Source organism: Verruconis gallopava (genome assembly GCF_000836295.1).
Source record: "Verruconis gallopava strain CBS 43764 unplaced genomic scaffold supercont1.4, whole genome shotgun sequence".
NCBI classification, from domain to species: domain Eukaryota; kingdom Fungi; phylum Ascomycota; class Dothideomycetes; order Venturiales; family Sympoventuriaceae; genus Verruconis; species Verruconis gallopava.
In genome coordinates, this window is record NW_015622140.1 from 787,027 (window position 1) to 804,791 (window position 17,765).

At 54.1% G+C, this 17,765-nt stretch overlaps 5 protein-coding genes across 6 annotated transcripts; 1 reads left to right on the forward strand and 4 right to left on the reverse strand.

Annotated features, from left to right (window-relative positions):
- The first annotated feature begins 511 nt into the window (after positions 1-511).
- PV09_01716 lies at positions 512-3,099 on the forward strand. 2 transcript variants are annotated; one of them, XM_016354648.1, is made up of 2 exons: positions 512-2,132; positions 2,217-3,099. In XM_016354648.1, the coding sequence occupies exons 1-2, from the start codon at positions 1,824-1,826 to the stop codon at positions 2,271-2,273; spliced, it is 366 nt and encodes a 121-aa protein (XP_016217660.1). In that variant the 5' UTR covers positions 512-1,823; the 3' UTR covers positions 2,274-3,099. The 2 variants fall into 2 exon arrangements, with proteins under 2 accessions (XP_016217660.1, XP_016217661.1); XM_016354649.1 differs by having other exon boundaries at positions 2,232-3,099.
- PV09_01717 (uncharacterized protein) lies at positions 640-1,547 on the reverse strand (the record flags this gene model as incomplete). The annotated part of the gene is made up of 3 exons (XM_016354650.1): positions 640-865; positions 962-1,334; positions 1,385-1,547. The coding sequence occupies 3 exons, from the start codon at positions 1,545-1,547 to the stop codon at positions 793-795; spliced, it is 609 nt and encodes a 202-aa protein (XP_016217662.1). The 3' UTR covers positions 640-792.
- PV09_01718 (uncharacterized protein) lies at positions 2,848-4,636 on the reverse strand. The gene is made up of 3 exons (XM_016354651.1): positions 4,123-4,636; positions 3,560-4,048; positions 2,848-3,375 (listed from the first exon to the last, which is right to left on the reverse strand). The coding sequence occupies exons 1-3, from the start codon at positions 4,260-4,262 to the stop codon at positions 3,318-3,320; spliced, it is 687 nt and encodes a 228-aa protein (XP_016217663.1). The 5' UTR covers positions 4,263-4,636; the 3' UTR covers positions 2,848-3,317.
- Positions 4,637-5,126: 490 nt separating this feature from the next.
- PV09_01719 (uncharacterized protein) lies at positions 5,127-6,999 on the reverse strand. The gene is made up of 2 exons (XM_016354652.1): positions 6,028-6,999; positions 5,127-5,974 (listed from the first exon to the last, which is right to left on the reverse strand). Exons 1-2 carry the CDS (start codon positions 6,173-6,175, stop codon positions 5,148-5,150), a joined length of 975 nt encoding a protein of 324 aa, XP_016217664.1. The 5' UTR covers positions 6,176-6,999; the 3' UTR covers positions 5,127-5,147.
- An 821-nt stretch (positions 7,000-7,820) lies between these two features.
- Positions 7,821-16,566, reverse strand: PV09_01720 (uncharacterized protein; the record flags this gene model as incomplete). The annotated part of the gene is made up of 3 exons (XM_016354653.1): positions 7,821-12,732; positions 13,072-16,456; positions 16,514-16,566. 3 exons carry the CDS (start codon positions 16,564-16,566, stop codon positions 7,936-7,938), a joined length of 8,235 nt encoding a protein of 2,744 aa, XP_016217665.1. The 3' UTR covers positions 7,821-7,935.
- Positions 16,567-17,765: the final 1,199 nt, after the last annotated feature.

The following is a 17,765-nucleotide window of genomic DNA, read 5'->3' on the forward strand; positions in this document are numbered from 1 at the left end:
CGACGCCACCGACTCTTCCCGCCATCCCTTCGAACCCGTTCGCGACCGCACAAAGCTACCTGTCTAGTCAATAAATCCAATCTCGCGCGTCCAGCCATTTGACCATCCTTCCGTTGAAGAGGGGGAACAAGAAAAATATTTCACCTCACGTGTACGCTCGACCGCGAGTATTGTCCGACGGGATGCAGAAATAGCAATCTATCTCGTCCAATCTTCGCTCTCCATATGACCAATATCCAGCGCACCGCCCATTGCCTTTGTCACCCGGTGATCACAAGAACGACTTTCACGTTGTGCAGCTTACGTCGTCACGAATCGGATGGTGGCTCATTTGACGCGCCTGATCGATAGCTACACTGAGGAACAACGGGTGCGGCCTGGCTTCCGCAATGCTTACTTTGGTTGGCCTGCCTGGACACTTTCATTGTTTTGCTTGCCTTTGGCCTGTAAGATCCGGTACCCTTGGAAAAGCTACAAGAAGAGGCGGTGTGCACTCTGCCCGTACTTGCCCACACACAAGCACAAATCACTTGCACACACGCAACTGATTTCTTTCGACTTCTCCGCTTGCTCAAACGCTTTTGCCGCTCTCTATACACGCACTCGCGCCGGTGGGAAACCGCTGTCTGGCTCAATTGCTTTATTTCTCGTCTCGTGCCAATGCTTAGAATCACTTTACAGTCCAAGACCTGACGCCTACCATTTTGAGAACGACATTTCCTCCCACCTCGAAAAGCACAATCATCACACGGAACGCCTCCAAGCCTGTAGTGCCCTTCCTCTCCGACCACGCTAGTGGCCCAGTTCATCATCCGTCACATTCTCAGAGAACTCTCTCGGATCGGTATACATGTCTGCGCTGCTGCTGTCACGACTCTCAGTATCAATCGCACCATGGTGGCATCCGCAGTGGACGGGCGCAACAAGTATAAGGGGAGGCGCAGTGAAGAAATAGCCTAACCTGAAAGTGTGATGGACGGTGTTGCCAAACTGGGATCCTGTTCCGACGACGAGCTGCGTGGTGCTCTGCGAACTCGCCGTGATCTGGTAGATGCTTGAGGCCATGCTCAGTTTGCCACTGCCGTCGCCGTGCATCATCATAGACTCATCCGAGCCCGGGCGACGGAGCTTGTACCCGTCGTCATCATCGGCCACGGCAGATGAGCTCTCCAGAACTCCTGTCATCACAAACCCATTGCGCCCGTGCTCGTAGCGGACATACTGCGTGTCCACGTTGAACGGCTCGTACTGATTGAGTGTAGGGGATAGGGACGTGCCTGCCGAGAGCATGTGTGTGTTGACACCCTCGTCTCCTGCTAGCCAGACCTTGTCCGCTGTCGATGATGTTAGCTTGATACCTTCACCTGCAGCACATCGGACGTACCATCGTCACCATCGACTCCTCGCTCGCCCGCTTCTCCATCACCTGTCACGAAGCCTCGGAAGCTGCAATTGCAGCTGCATACTCTTGGGTTCAACTGCGGTTGTCTTGGCTCCGCAGAGGGAACTTGATCTTCTTCGTTGGGCCGTCCGTTGGATTTTGTCATTTTGAATAGAAGGCGAAAAGATCTATACTCGAAAAACCTCTAGAGACAAGAGGCGCTATCACAACAATATACAGGTAACATACACGTGAATATCTTTCAGTCACTACCTCAAGGGTAAGGACCGGGACAAAGCGTCTCTTTAATTTCTTGACAACTGGTCGTTGTGTAGATGCCAGAGCTTGTCGGGACGCCGTGCTAAGATCGAACCTTAATTGCTAGTATAAAGATATCAAAGGAGTTTAAAAGGTGGAATTTTACGGGGTCTTTTTTATTGAGATGAGGTCGGGGAAGACTTCAGAAATCAACGCGGACAAGGGAACTATTTATTCACGACTGCCTGAGATTTCAACGACGCTTCTGTCCACGCAGATCCCACCTATCCATCGCATCAAGTGTCCTCGTGCACAATGTCGAACAACTTGTCGTGGACACGTCGATCCTCGAGCAAGACCGGTCAACATGCACGTCGGGCGCCGCGCAGTGTTCAATCGGACAGGCTTCAAACAACGGGACGTATGCTCACTCACACGCCTCCAACCGCCAAGCGAATGCTTGAAAAACAAGCAAGGAAATGTGATAAAAAAAGTACGTACCATTCGCTCGTCTGAAATGTACAAGAACACGTTGCTCGGTTAAGCAGCGTTATGAGCAGTGTAGCTGACCAGTTAGATTGTGTTGTTGAAGATTGGAGCTTCATGGACTTGCAGAAGCTTCGACCGCTTCTAACCGAGAAAATCGACACGAAGTCTACTTGACGCGAACATTTCAACATCCCGCTCAGATTGGTATTACGAGCCTGGATCCGACGGCGAGATAAGCCAAATTTCATCTTGTCAGCGCATGTTTCGGGCTCGACGGCCGCCAATGGGTGGCTTCGGCCCTCCCCGTACGCGGAGCAACTTTACGGTTTAATCGCAACGAATCATCGGCACTGCATCTAAGCAACTGGTGGGTGTTTACTTGGCACCGATTCGTATCCGCCCCGAAAATTTATACATCTCTTTGCGAATTTCTAAGTGGCTGCCCTATCTTTCATAACGGCTTCCTGCGCATTCTTCTCGTTGGCACGAGATGAGATGCCAGCATTGATTGCACGCGCAACCTATACGTACATTAGTACGAGCATGGCTCGGTGTGATCTGATTCTGCATGCGTTTGGTACTAGTAAAGCACTGTACACGGCGCTTGAGAAAGAGGAGATTCCTGAATGCTTTGTTTGGTCACATGGAGAATCTCCTGATATCCATTGGGCTGCAATCGCCCGGTCAACACTGATGCCACAAATATGACTGAATGCGATGCTTGATTTTACTCTCGGTGAGCTTTCCTTGGTCCACCCCTTGCATCCGATGCCTTGCGTTAGCGGCTTCTTGGTAGTAGAGCTTCAGACGGGATAGTCGGGGGTCGTCATGGGATCTACTTCAACCCCTCCTGAGACAGAAATTTCAAGACGTGTCGATTCAAACAGCGACCAACGAGACTTTGACTTGACACGCAATTCTACACCGAGACCCTGCTGACGTGATGTGACATTGGAGCTATCGACCCCGCAAACGTCTTTGGCGGTGTTACGCTCTCCTTTCTAAAACATCCTAAAATAATATGCGCTGTATTCGTACATGCATGACGAAGAGTCGTGCCGCGCTCTCCCCAAAAGACACTAATAAACGCCTGTTAAATGCTGTCGTGCATGTGCTCCTCTTGTCTCCCCATCCGATGCCACGAACATGTAAAGCGGGAAATTCCAAACCTTCTCTTGCCTCTAAAACCCTATTTATTGTGCCAAATCAGCGTTCTCAGACCGTCCCAGTGATCCGACTGGACATAACTGTTCCCGCAATCGTTAGCGCGCCGAAGTTGTTGCTTTGGGTATGTTTCCAATGCCGTCACAAGTTGTTGTATTCACAGGACTGTGCGAGGCGGAAAGGCGATGGAAGGCGGGGTGAAAGGAAAAGATGAGAGGAAGGGAGAAGAAAACTGGGCATAGAAGTGCAAAAGTAGGGGAAACCCACATATAAGACATGCTGCTTCGCAGGCTGGGTTGCAAATCCTCCGGGTGCCATCTGAAGAGATACATCACGGAAGCCCAGCTCAAGCTCGCAAAAGCGACCCATCCATTCTTGGCCAGCCATTCCCTGACTTTGGGGCTGCTGACCAGACCGAAGCCGCCGCCGCCGCCTGGCACGGCGCTCATCGCCTCGCCTTTCGATTTCACGAGCAGCTTGGCGATACCGAGCACGACACGCGCGAAGATGTATATGACGATCTGCTGCGAGACGGAGTTGCGGATGGTGCGGCCGAACACCAAGTAGCCGCCCAGCAGGCCGGCAAGGAACGTGTCGTAGTGGCCTTCCTTGCCGTTCTGCAGGGCCCTGAGCGCCAGGCATGTGGATTTGTATATGAAGGCGAAGAGGCCGAGGTTTCGAGCGTGCATACGCGTAGCCTTGATGACGAGCCACATCTTTTCCCGAAAGGTGCCGCTGCGGAAGAGAAACATCATGCTGGGGCCGCCGGATCAGTCGTCAGGAAACAACTGAAGACGGGGGTTTATGAAGGGGAGAGAGGGTATACGCACACGAGAGCATGAGGGAACCGCACCTTGGTGCCGTAGACGACGCCGTTACGCACGGCTTTGACCAGCATGAAGACATCGTGATACTTTGGATCCAGCACGATCTTCTCGAGCGACGCCTCCAGGCTCTTGATGAGGTCCATCTTGGCTGAGTAATCAGCGCGACCGACGTAGCGGCCGCACGAGCAGATGGAGAGCGAGGCTGAGAGTGAGGGAAAGCGAGAGATGGAGGGATGTGCGTGTGTATGAACGGGTCTCGAAGGACTTTGTCGTCGCGTGCGGGACCAACCACACGCAGTAGTTAGTATGTGCGATTCGCCGATTCCACCTCGGCCTGACGTCAAGGCCTGGTCGGCAATTGAGGTCGCGTGCTTGCGGCGGCGGGGTGCGGAGACGGTAGGCACTGGAAAGCGATGGCCGGTGACCGACGTGGAGCTACCGTCAGGGTGGTGACAGAGATAGCGACATCATCGTGTCGCGAGAGTGTAACGAGCCAGAAGCAATTGGGGGCACACCGAAATTCGTCATCGAGAAAAACGCCGAGGTGAGGGTGCGGGAACTGGGGGTGGGAGAGGGACCGCCAATTGCGGAGACTGATTCGCGCCAGCGGCCGCGCTCAGGTAGCCAACCACCCACGCTGAACCTGACAGCTGCCCGCATCTTTGCATGTGAAGGTGAGCGCAAGGCGAGCAAAGAACTCGGGCAGAAGGAAAAAACATTAAAGAGAAGGATCATCTCTTTCCGCAGCCCAGGAGGCTCGCAGCCGCACACGCAGCATGTTTCGTCATCAAACGTTCTTGTCCACATGGACATTCACTGTGTCACATGTCTACGTACAACTACAGGTAACTTGGGGAATTTCGGCAACCGTTTTACACAGCAAGCCATCGTTCTCCTCCTCCTCGTCCTCCTCCAAGTAACTTTGCATGGCCTTCTGGTTGGATGAAATAGAAAGTAATCATGTGACCGTGGTCGAAGGGGAGGATAGAGAGGCACGGAGCACTGGGCTAAAACTTTTGAATTTCGTGTCACGCATAGCTAGGAACTGCCAGATGTCTGGCAAACGTCGACAGAACAAACATGAGCATCAGGATCGTCATCATCGACAGCGAGATCTCCTCTCTCGTGCGCAGCCGTAAAATCCCATCCACAGTGCAGCAAGCCAACCACAGCGGGGTAAGAATGAGCAGTCGAACTTGAATCGTTCTGTTTGACATCGCGCCCGTAAGCATTTGGCGAAAGGACTGTGCGCAGTGGACAGCTGAGCACAGCCAGATGAGGCCGTTCAGTGACATTGCTACGGCCTTGCAGCCCGACACTTTGGTTAGACGAGGAAAGTAGGTCGTCCAAAAGGACGCGTCTTGTGGCGCGTGGTGCGCAGAAACGTTGGCAACTTGGATGCGAATGCATTCCAGCAGCTCTCGCAGCCCGTACACGGCCAAAACGACGGAGCCAACCGCGACCTGCGCGACAAAAATACGGACCCACGTGGGCAATTGGGCAAAGGCAGGCAGGGTCAGTTGATTTGAAAGGCGAGTCGTTTTCTGTCGACCTGCCCAGCGTCCAGGCCCGGCATTTGCACCAAGGCCCCAAAACAAAGGGTCGTCGATCTCTAGAGTTCCTCCAGATGCGATCTCGGAAACGTCTGCCAGGGCCTCGTCGTGAATGCTGATCGACGTGGGCCGCGTTTTCGTGGGACTTCTCGTGCCAGATGGCGGCAACGTGGAGCTCTGCATGGGAAAGTACTCCTCAAGAACATCCTCTGGCGTGCGGCTGTTCATCGCCTCTTGCGCGGCTGCTTGAAGCTGCGCGAATACTTCGGTAAATCCATCGTCTTCCGCAGCATAAGCGTTCTCTGGTTTAGACATCAACCCACGCTTTAAATTGACAGAAAGCGGTTGGACACACCATGAACGGCTTTGTCAGTCTCAAAGCTGACGCTCATGCTCGCGAAGATCTTGTGTTGATTTCGCCCTCGACAAGGGCAAGTTCGCTGCTCACGTAGAGAACAATTCTGCAGAGATGTGCCGCACTCTTGGGCAATGCCTAATAGCATGAGGTGGTGCGCCGTAACCGTTCAGAAATGGATGTGATCTAGCTAGCGGGGGGGGTAGTATCAGCGTCGCAAACCAACGGCGTCTTCGCACGGGGAAGGATTGTAAGACTATTATATTATAACAGGGCCCCGCGCGAACCAGCGTAAAGACTGCGAACGCGAATAGACCAGCGACGATCCCAGACTGCTGTCTCAAGCCTGGGGCCTGGAACCAATTTGAGCTGCAGAGAGATGGAGGCGACAGCTTATAAGTCGTCTTGTGTGAGGCCAGAGCGCGCCGCCACTCCGTCAAGTGGCGGGAAAGTCGATCGTACGAGAAGGCCTGGACTTGACTTCAATCCCACCACAGTCGGGACGGAGATCGTCGTCCCTCGCGCCACGCTCCAAGCAAACGTCAGTGATCGAAGGACGCATGCTGCCGTGCAGAAGCTTTGAAACACGGTTCATGAACGACCAAAGACTTTCTTAGCAGTTCGACGACCTCTGAAGACGTAATTTGCTGCCCTGGTTTCGGTTGTCCGGGGTGAAGGCAGCGTGCTTTCAAGCAATCACTGCTGTTCAATGCGCTTCTATTGGTTCATGGACTGTTGCCGCATCCGTTACGTTGGGTGCGCAAGCTCCAGGCTTCGAGAATAGTCCCGTCGCAGTGCATGACTTGGAAAACGAAGTCTCGGTCCAGAGGTAGGTCCTACAGCGTCGTCCGTCATGGTTGGCATGGGGCTTTGATCCTGCGCTGGAACGGAATCTAGATTTTCGCGATGGTGGAAAAACCCCTAATCCTGGTCAGTAAGAGCGCGAAGAAGCATGTATGCGCTCGAGGCCCCACAGTCCGCTTCGTGAGGGATTTTTTTTTTTAAAAAAAAAAAAATCGAATGAAAAAGGTGAGGCGACGAAGGGGATTCGGGCCATTTGGATGGCGCAAACCCATCAATCAAAGCCCTTAAGGAGTTCGTAATCCAGAGGAACGGCCCGACCAGTCAGCCTAAGCTTTGGTGAAGCAAAGATGTTCTGTCAACCGTTGTTGACAATGCTGCCTGCCCCTTGGAAAAAAAAAAAAAAAAAAGGCCCGATCAGCCGCCATGCTTAGCATTCATCTATCCTAGGCGAGGCTTACATGGTCGCTCAAGCAGTCCTCAACCGCTCAGATCGCTCACGTACGGCATGGACAGACATCCCGGAAATCCTGCTGCCTTAGGCCCCTGCGTGAATTACATGATAATGTTTCGCCTAGGCCAAGTTAAGCTGCCACCTTGATCGGGAACAGGGAATTCTCCACACCCCGTGTATGCATTAGTCGTGACACGAGGTGTGGGAAAGCTAACGCAAGCAGTGTGATAGTGAGACAATTTTTCACTTTCACCGTTCCGAAGAATTGGGAAGGTCACATATATATATATATATATATATATATATATATATATACAATAGCGTACATGATGACATCAAGATTTCTGGCCTTCCAAGCAAAGCATGGTCAAATCAGCATCTGCCAACGACGCAGCCTATCACCACTCAGCGGTTGAAAAGCCTGTCGAGCCTCGTATTGCAAGCCAGTCAAGTTGCAAGACCAAAAAGCAGGTTTTCGTGGACGTGCCAACAGATAACGAAAGGCGGGCGATCGATCGGGTAAGGAGAATTAAACAATGGCACCTTTGCGGTTTGTTATTACTAGACCAACGACAACTCCTCGCTAGACACAAACACGAAATGCTTTTCTAATTACAAAATCTTATACGGTAAAACAGCAATGTGGAAAATGCTTATTCATAATAAAATTCCGGAACCCATTCGTCTCCAGGGAAACTTGTCGCTTTCATGACAGGCACGTCATCGTCGCTGTCGTCATTGGCTCTTCTGCGGTTAGCGCTGGCCGTCGTGCTCGCCATAGCAGCCGCTGTATCCGAGAAGATGCCGACTTGAGGTGGCGGCGCCCCGCTGGTCACAGGGACGTTGACCGTTAATCCTGCCCGTTCACGCTTCGCCTTGCTGCCCGAGTAGCCCATTGCAGCGTGTTCGCCGTGTTTGCGTCTCTCTTCTTCCAGGGCAGCAATGAAAGTGGTAGGAGCGGGCGATCCGCTACCAACGTCTGCATTTCCGCGTGGTGGACCACGTTGTGCCAAAGATATTGTATCCTTCATCGGAACAGGCGGACGTTCGTCTGGACTATCGCCGTTGTCAGGGTGAACACTGGAGGATCCATCACCTCCTCGGCCATTCATTACAGGTCTAGAGAGAGAGCCTTGCGAATGTTGTGCAGGTCCACCACGAGATTCCATATTTGAGTAAGGGGACCTTGTCGAATCAGTATTGTCTACGACACGCGGGGATGATGACGCCGTGGCAATTGAAGTCGTTGAACGAGATGCACCTGTCGAACGATAGCTTGGATCCATTCTTGGATCGTTGACGTTTCCTTGCACGCTCGCTCGACGTGGCTTAGGCTGTGCGAGAGGAACATCGTCTTGCAGCAAAGGAGGAATGATTGGTTGGGACGGCGCGGAGGGCTGATAAATCTCCGCTTTCTCCGGGTCGATGTAGTTATTCAGCCGTCGTACATGTTGTAGCGGCGGAGACACGGCAGGATGCGGGCCGGAAAACTCTTCACCTCGCTGGGCTTGATCTTGCACTCTTGAAGATGTATGCGACGGTGCGCCACTTGGCAAATATGAGAAAATCTGGTTGTGGGCCCCCTGTGAAGGGAAAGGATATGTTTGTGGGCTGATAGGAGTAGAGCCCGTCAGGCTTGCTGGAGACTGATCCTGCTGAGCGTGCATCTGCCCATCAGCACCTCTTTGCCAACGAGCTGAGGACGCATGCATGATCTCTCGCCTTTCGATCTCCTTTGACTCCTCATCGTCATGGTCCTCAGCACCGGGAAGAGTAATTGCCCATGGCCTTTCTTGATGCGTTGTTTCAGAGATGCTCCCCATATTACCCTTACGGCCTTTCTTTAGTTTCGTCTGTGATTGCGACTCCGCGCTATTGCTACGGTTACGGTTATGTCCAGATGGGGATGAGTCTGATCGCCTCTTTCCGAAAAAGCCACCGCCTGTCAGTGACATTGAGCGTCGTTCTTTGCGCTGGTGCGTACTTGAGATCGTTGTTGTAATCTGTGCATCTTGCTGTGCAGCGATAGCGGCCATCCCAATGGCTCCGGGGCTGTGCACGAAACTCGGTGGCCGTCCACCTCGACTGGTTGGCCTGCTGCCTTGTGTTGGGTGTAGTGGATCGTTAACTGGTGGCTTTCCTGAATCCGCCCCTCGAGGCCCTGAAAATCGCCGCTCCTGATGAGATTCCCAAGCACTCGGATTGGGATTGTCTGGGACGCGATGAAATACGGTCATCTTTGCGCTCTGTTTCTTGGGAGTCTGCGTTGAGGTGGTAGACGATGACCCACGAGCGAATATGCTGCCGAGAGTACCACGTCGCTTCTTGCCAGGTACGTCCACATTTGTTGTAGCCGACCGTTGCGGCTTTGACTTTGTGGGAGGAGGGGCTACATTTTTGGAGTTGAGCCTAACTTGGTTGTGGGGGGGTATGAAGGTATCATCAGGCTCGTGTGACGAGACTGGTTCCGTACTTGAGGATCGTCTCAGTGAAAATAAACCAGATCCTCGCCTTCGCTGTTTGTCTCTACCTTCACCATCTACGCTAGCGGTTGTAGAGGTCATAGAGGACAGTCTTTGATCACCTGAAGAGTTTGTGGTATCGCGCGACGACTGCTGAGAATGCGCACTTGCGTCAGCTAAAACGGCCGCTTGTGGCTTACTCATGAACTTAGAGAGGAGTCCTTTCTTCGAAGCTGGCGAAATTGGAGTTTGTAGATGTTCAATCGGGTTTGCATCTGGCACGGCCGTTGAGACGCTAAGTTCGGGAGAAGTTCCGTCCCTGGAAAAAGGCCTATCATAGAGTTGTATTGATCTATGTTTTACCGGATTTGAATGTAAGGGGGCAGTGGAAGTTTCTTCCGGCGTAGCCGGCTTCGCTGGTGATGTGGACGCCGATGTCCCATTTGCTTCAGTCGTCTGATTAGATTCTCGCCTCGGGGTCGGTGGCTTGTACAGGTCGTCGTCTTGGTCTGAAGGCGCGGAGAGAAGACTCGAACGTTGGAGAGACGATGGTCGCTGCTTCTGTGGCTGCTCTTGTAGATGAAGATTCGGATCCCTCTCAGGCCCAGGCACAGCATTGGGCGCTGTTTTTACTTCCTCATCCTCAGGGGTTGTTACATCAATGGGGTGCTTAGCGGTGCTGATGATCTCTGAAACGGGCAGCCCGCGAGCGTCCCTCTCCAACGGGATGAAACTCATAGGCCGTTCCTTTTTGGGATCAGGGGGGGAATACTGCCGTGTCTCGAAATTTTTGCCGATAGGACTGACCGCACGTTTTGCCGTTATGGGGCTGGCATTCTCAGAATGATCAGTAGCGTCCAGTGAGGATACACTATGCTCCGACCTGCCTCCAACGGATGGCCGTGCATCTAGACTGTGGTTCTTTGCTGAAGTCAACTGCTGCTGCTGCGAAGTAGACACGGATTCGGGCTTGTTGGCCATCATTGAAGGCGTGCTTGAGGACGGCGACTTTGACTGCCGCGTATTCTGCGGCATCAGTTCCGGCCCGACACTGAGTCGTGAGTCCGGAGATAAGTCTGGCGACACAAAAGTCGCAACCTGCGAGACGGGCCGATTCATTTGTGAGGGCAACGCGCCTAGACTTGAAGGCGTAGCTGGAGATGCGGACCCATGGTTCAAACGTACTACAGGAGTCGCTGGTGACTGGCCTTTGGAGATTGTCAATAAAGGAACAGAAGTATCGAGTGAGACTGAATACGGCCCTTCGCTCGTGCCCGGGCGACTGTTTGTAAGACTTCGACGCCGTGCTTCCTTATGGCCGGGCATTCCGACTATACTCTCAGGTCGAGGGATGCTATTTGCCCTCGGTCCTCCAGTCGGAGGCAGCCGCGGCATACTTGTGGACCTGCTACCAGCGCTTGAATCTCTGGAATTGCCAGGTTGTCCAACGGTCAGAGGTCGCGGTTCTCTTGACTCGGATCGTTCAGCATTGATCGCGGTACCGCTGATCTGGGTCCTCCCTCCACTTCTAGATTGTGGTCTAGACTCTGAAAGAGGAGGAGTAGGTCCACCCACAACGCCGCCACTCGTCATGGTCGCCATCCTCTCGAGCTCCTCCTGCCTGGCACGCATTCTTGCAGCCGTCTCGCGGGCCATCAGATCAGGCGGCGCCAGACTCAAATCATTAATGTCATCGAATTGCTCTCTCATCATGCGATGTGCATTTGCAATCGCCGCCATCCGATCGTACTGCGAGTCCGCCCGATGCAAGCTCGTAAGCGCGCCACTCTCTGGATTCGCACGTTTCTGAGGTGCGGGTCGCACGCCTGGTCTTTGCGACTCCTTTACGGCTTGCTGGAAATTTCCATGGTGAGCCGCGCCGACCCTGAGCGGAGGACTGTGGTTCCCCTCTGGACCATTCCCTTGCTGCTTCTTGTCTTCGCCCCCTTTCTGCTTGTGCAGTTTGATCTCCTTCGCCTTTGGATGGAACGTAGTCGAGTCGAAGCGAATGTGGCGCGCAGTTCCCAGAATAGGGGTAGATGACCCGTCGGTAGCTTTTTCTTTGCCCTTGGGCTCGCTGACCGCAAAAGATACGCGAGGACTCGACCCGACATCCATCATACCTACGGCACTGGTTGCTCGAAGCATAGGCGATCCTGAAGCTGGTGATTGAGTTGCACCTGGAGACGAAGTGCCTTGTACGCTTGTCTGAGCGCTTGGGACTTTTAATGCACTTGGCCTTCCATTCGAATTTGCTCCTGTGAACTTCTCATCCTCATCCACAGGTGAGACAGGAGAAGGGGGATCATCCCCAATGTCACGTTGATTACCATCTGCAGGTCCAAGCATGCTAACTATTCTCGTATCGCTGTTGCGGTCTTCTGCTTTGCCAGTGGGTTTATTGATCGTCAATGAAGACGACACGCCTTGCTGTGGAGTTTGCGACGCCAGTGCTGTGAAAGAACCATTCGGGTTCTTCATTATTCCCCTTTTCACGACGTCTGAGCCGTTACTAGACGAGGGCCGCGACCTTTCGAAATGAAAGCTAGGTAGTGCAGGCGAAGGGAGGTCCCCAATCTTACCCACGGGCTGTTGTCCATTTGCTACTGGCAGTCCCGACATCTGCGCATTCAGCTTGGTGTTCCTTGCTGTCTCCTCGTCTTCCTCCTCCACTTTGTTCTTCTTCCTTGAAAATATAGCCATGACGTCGAAATTCACATTCTCGCGCAGCCATTCATCGGACCATGGGGTGAAACTGTCATCATCTGGTAGACATTTTTGAGGTTCCGGCAGCTTTACGGCATTGAAATTTGGATGGGGAGAAGGATTTGGGCCGAGCGACGCCACGCTTAAGTCTACAGATGCGGGTCGGCTCGCTGGAGGCGTGGAATCAAAGCTAGAACGCCGGGACGATGGAAGGCTGAAGATGCTTGATTGTGAAGAAACGGAGGCAATGGAGCTTCGGCGGGAAGAGGTCTCGAATGGGGCCTACAAAAAAGCACATATGAGCAAGCGTCCCCATGAAAGAAAAAGAAGATGAAGAGGTTTCTAGAGCACACGGGTGTCATAGGCGCCACGAAAATAGAATTTCGCATTGGGGGAGAAAGGAGATACAATACACTGCAGCCCTTTTGTATCCACCCAAGTGAGCCCGAACTGACCGAACTGAGACTGAGCCAACTTCGAAGATGGTCATGTGACAAGGCAGACAAACTGTTACAAGAGATAAATGAAAAGAATAAAAGTGAAGCGGAACAAGAGATGGGAAAGGAGGGAGTGGAAGAGAACGTGCGGAAAGTGTTCTACAAAGGAAAATCAGTCATCTACCTTTTCCGAACCACTACCCCTGAATCGGGACTTGCCCTTCGCGAACAATCCCTTCGCCTCTTTCATGCCTTTGCTCACGCCCTTTCCACCAAGTGCGCCGGCCTTGTTGAGCAAGTCCTTGCCTTTAAGAGCTGCCGCTGCAGTACGATCACTCGGTGAAGCTGATGTCCGGTACTCTTGTGGTGAATCCGAAGGGCCGCCGAATCTGTCTCCCTGGCTACTAAACACCTTGGTAAGTGAGGTGGTAGTTTTGTGTCGTGCTCCAGATGGTGAATTTGTTGATGTTGTCATCGAAGAAACTGCGGGCCTGTAAACGGTAGTCTGCACATTGCGAAATTCTGGATTAGTTGCAGCCATCCTCTTCAACCAATGCTCCAAACCAGTATCCATAGTTGCAAATTGCAGTCGCGTCTCATTGTACTTTGCAACACGAACTGGTGTGGATTTAATGGCCAGGATCTCCCGGAAGGACGGGGGTCTTGCCTCCTGCCCATCTTGAGGCTTGAGGCCCGAGGGAGGCCGCGGTCCAGCAGGCGTTTCGCGGACCGTTGGCGTTTGTACAGGGGATTCAGGACCTTCTGCCTTCGAGCGCTCAGGAGGAGGGGTGGATTCCCGTATTGAATCAAGTGAGGGACCCCTCTCCTCTGGGCTAGGAAGCTCACCCGGCTCGGCATTTCGAACTTGAAGGTGCTCACTGCTCAATTTTGGATTCAGCGACAATGGATCATCAGGTTTAAGCTTGTCTTTAGGAGGCTCTGGTGGTGGCGCAGCTTCAGAAACTGTTGCTGAACGCTTATGCTCTGATTCTTCCTTGACAGGCGAGTCTGCTGGGGTCATCTCCCAGCTAAAACGCTGTGTCAAGAAGCCAGGCCGTGTAGAGGATGCTACCGGAGCTTCAGCTGCAGAAGTAGTGGCCGCAGGCGGTGGGACAGCCTCGGGTGCGAGAGTCGTTGCCACTTTAGGGTCAGGTAGCACCTTTTCAGACTCAGGCACTGTAGCCGGCTTCGGTGCAAGAGGCTTGGGTGCGAATGTTGGAAGCGCCGATGCACTCATCTTTGGCTCCTCGTCGTCATCCTCATCAGCCCCAGCCCAATAGCTCTCATACTCGCTCAAGATGACATCGCTTCTTCGATTCGGTGCACGATTTTCTGGTGCGTCCAATCCACGCTGCGCTGGTGCCTCTTCTTGCGTTGGGCTCAAAGTGCGAACGATATCTCGTCGGAGACGATCGCTCTCGAAGTCTTCGCCCGACTCTCCAGAGTCGCCATGTGACTGCTCGTCTTTTACAGTTGTCGGAGGCGTTGAGATACGTTCGACGATTTCCTTCGCTGGAGACGCCGGGGCAATTGACGATGAAGTTGAATCGATGCGGTCAGGATGGAGAGGTCTATTGTAAATATCACCAGTCTCACGCCGAGATGCAGTAGAATCCGTGTTATCCGATTGACTCCCAACCGCACCCGAAACAGCAGCTGCTACAGCAGCGCCCGCAGCAGCCAGAGCAGCCACAGGCCCTTCTGCGGTCTTTCCTTGGTTGACAGCTTTACCCTCGACTTGATACTTCGTGGTCGTAGGTTCAAGATCAGTCTCTTTTGCAGAAACGTCCTCAGCTGCTGGCGTAGAAGCCTGCACACTGCTGCTGTAGGATTCAAATGAGCCAGGAAGTTTGGGTCTGAAGCTTGCTTCACGAGCCGCGGCTGGCCGTGTGCCTTCTTTTCCGCCATGGGAGCTTGATGGCCTTGAGTCGCCCTCCCACGAGTCAACAGATTGTGTGGAGTTTCTGCGTGACTCCGCCTGATTAAACCTCCCGGCAAGATCAGCAACGCGACCTTTTGTAGGCGATTCCGAACGTGAAATTGCAGGGCTCGCTTCAGCCGGCATTTCATGCTTTGAGGCGAAGTTTTCCTGAGCCGCCTTCTCCAGCGCTGCCAACGTGCTGGGCTTTTCTTGAGAAGCAGATGCAGAGGCAGCTAGATCGACTTCACGGAAAGACGGATCAGCAGCCTGGCTAGATTCAAGGTTGCTAATAACTTCTGCAGACATAGGATCTTGTAGTTCCTTATGATCCTCCACAGCAGGCGATCGGGCTGGGCTCTTGGTCCCGCTGGGTGGGTTGAGATCCCGTCGGTAACCTGGCTTCACATCGGCAAGAATGGCCGCTCGACCTCTGTCGTCAATCTCTGGCTCCTCTGCGATGACTGGGGGTGTGTCGCGCTGCTCTCCTTGCTTCATGGCAGCAGTTGCCGAGCTGGGAACTCTGCTCATGATTGGGCTGATGTCGGACGTACCCGTCGTGTCGCTTCGCGACAAGCCCGATGACTCTGTAGCTGCTTGCGAGCGGGTGCTGTCCTGTTTCGACACCTTGGCGGGCATGTCGAATGCCTGGTGGACCATTGACCGATAGCCCACAGATGGTTGATGATGTAGCGCCGAATCATCGGGCTTCGCAATTTGAGACGTCGTGCTTTCTTGCGATGGCTTGTCCCAGAAGTTGCCAAAGCTCGATCCCGACTCGAATTCTGGCAGTGATAAACTGGTGAAGGCCGGTTTGGAGTCGTCAGACGTCGTAAGGCCCGGCATACCGTACTCGCTTTTTCTCTCCGCCACAGTCTCAAGAGGTGCTCCCATGCGATAAGTAGACTCCAGTCTAGGTTCTGGCCTTGGAAAGAACGGCTCTGACGACTTGGGTGCTGGACTGGTCGCGTCCTGGCTTCGCGAAGACTCTATCGACGCTCTGCGCTCTTTCTCTTGCTCCTCTTCCATGCGCTTGTATATGTCTGAAGGTCGAATGAAGGGCTTTCCCTTGTTTTGCGATGCAGGTGACTGGGGTCCGGCAGCGGCCGTCGACGCACTTAAGGGAGGAGGCATTGCGGAAGGCGAGAAGTCACGCCGGTTCTCCGGATTCACCGAACTATCGCTTATGGTCGATGGCGCGAAACTGGTGGCACTCACTTGCCTCGTATCGCTCACAGAGTATGAGCTAGCGCTGTTGAGTGGTTGCCCCTGTTTAGCGGGGGCGGTGGTATCGACGTGGAGAGGAGGGCCAGGAGATCGTGGATGGCTTTGTACGGGCGGGTTTGTGGCAGAGAATGCGCGTCGCTCGTCTCCACGCTCAAATGAATTGCTGCGCTGTAGCTGCGGCTCCTGCGAGGGCGCGGACACCGGCGAGGTGAAGTTCCTGCCATGGGAGGATGACGACGCGGCGGCGGGGAGCTCATCCGCAGCTGACACGCCATACTCGTCGTCCTCGTCGTAGTCGTCCCAGTCGTCGCCTCCGTATGACACCTGCTTCGCCTCCACCCATTTCTTCGTCTTCGCGCGGTTGACATTCGTCGTGAAAGACGGAGCTTGCGCCGGCCTGTACACGTCCTGCTGCCGTCGATCTCTGCACCCTGTTAGCTCGTCGTGCACACGAGGGGCCTTCCGGCGGTGGGCCACATACAACGGAGAGGTAACGCGCTGATCCGGATCTGAAAACTGATAGGGTCGATCCATACTTGCAGAGGTTGGATAAGCGGCCTTGCGCAGTCAAGCAAGGCACGAATGAAAATCAAATCATGAGCAATGGAGGCAGACTGGCCCGGCAGTCAGAAAGCGCTCATGACAGAGCGTCGCCTCCGGTGGGTTGAAGTAATGGCGGTGACGAATTGTGAGGGAGGCTGAGAGACGCTGTGGATACTGGGGGCGTAGCGTCGTGTGAAGAGTCTACGTTGCGCAGTGCCGATCTTGACGTCCCCGAGCTTGTGTTTCCGGTGGAGATTAAGTCGGGCTTTTTGGGGGGGTTGGAGCAGCCAAAACGGGGCCAGCGCCAAGGCTAAGCAGACGCAGGCAGACGCGGGCGCTGCTGAGGTGCTGGAGCGGGAGCGGGAGCGGGAGCTGGAGCTGGAGGGCCCGACGGAGACGATTGACTGAAGAAGATGCCGGCTTGACCGCGGCGGCAGCGAGGGTGAAGAGCATGGGAAGAAGAGACGCGGCCTGCTCGGCGCCAGAGCTGATCTCGTGGTGGCAGAGGAGCCGATCCCAGTGTTTCGTCGCCCGTCTTGGATGGCCGCCATTGGGCTCGGCTGGCTGACTTCAGCGCTGCACTGCGCTTCAAAATAGCTCACGATGCATCATCCTTCGCTTCCCTGGCCCGCTGCCCGTCTGCCCCTGGCTCGTCGACGATCGTGCAGCTTCTCTTTGCGTGCCCCGTCGTACGGAGGCGCTGCAAAGACCGCGAGCGGACGGAGGCGCAGGAGTGCTCCTTTTCGTGTCGCAGTGTGGGCCAACACCACGCACGTCCATGCCCATCCGGCCAAGTCCTTCGCCACCGCGTTACGGTCCCCCCGCCGTCCCCAATCTCGTGCTCGCAGTTTGTCCAGATGCGGAGCGCGTCGCTCGTTGCGCCCTCCACGGGCACATGCACCGCCAAAGGCCTGTGCTGATGGACGTCGAAAGCGACGCAAGGGAAGGGCGAAAGCGAGAAGGGCAATAGGAAAGTGAGGCCAGCAGCCGGACTGCACGTCTTGCACGAAAAACTGAGTCCCGTAACGCCGACACCATGTCTCCACGTTGCTTCTCAACGTTGCTGCCTGCTATGCCCATTCTAAAATACTCGTACAGCGTCCCTCGTGTGCCAACCCGAACTTCCATCCTGCCCTTGGCACCGGCGGCTAGTCCGCCGTAGCGCCCAGAAGTTATAAGAAGATAGACAG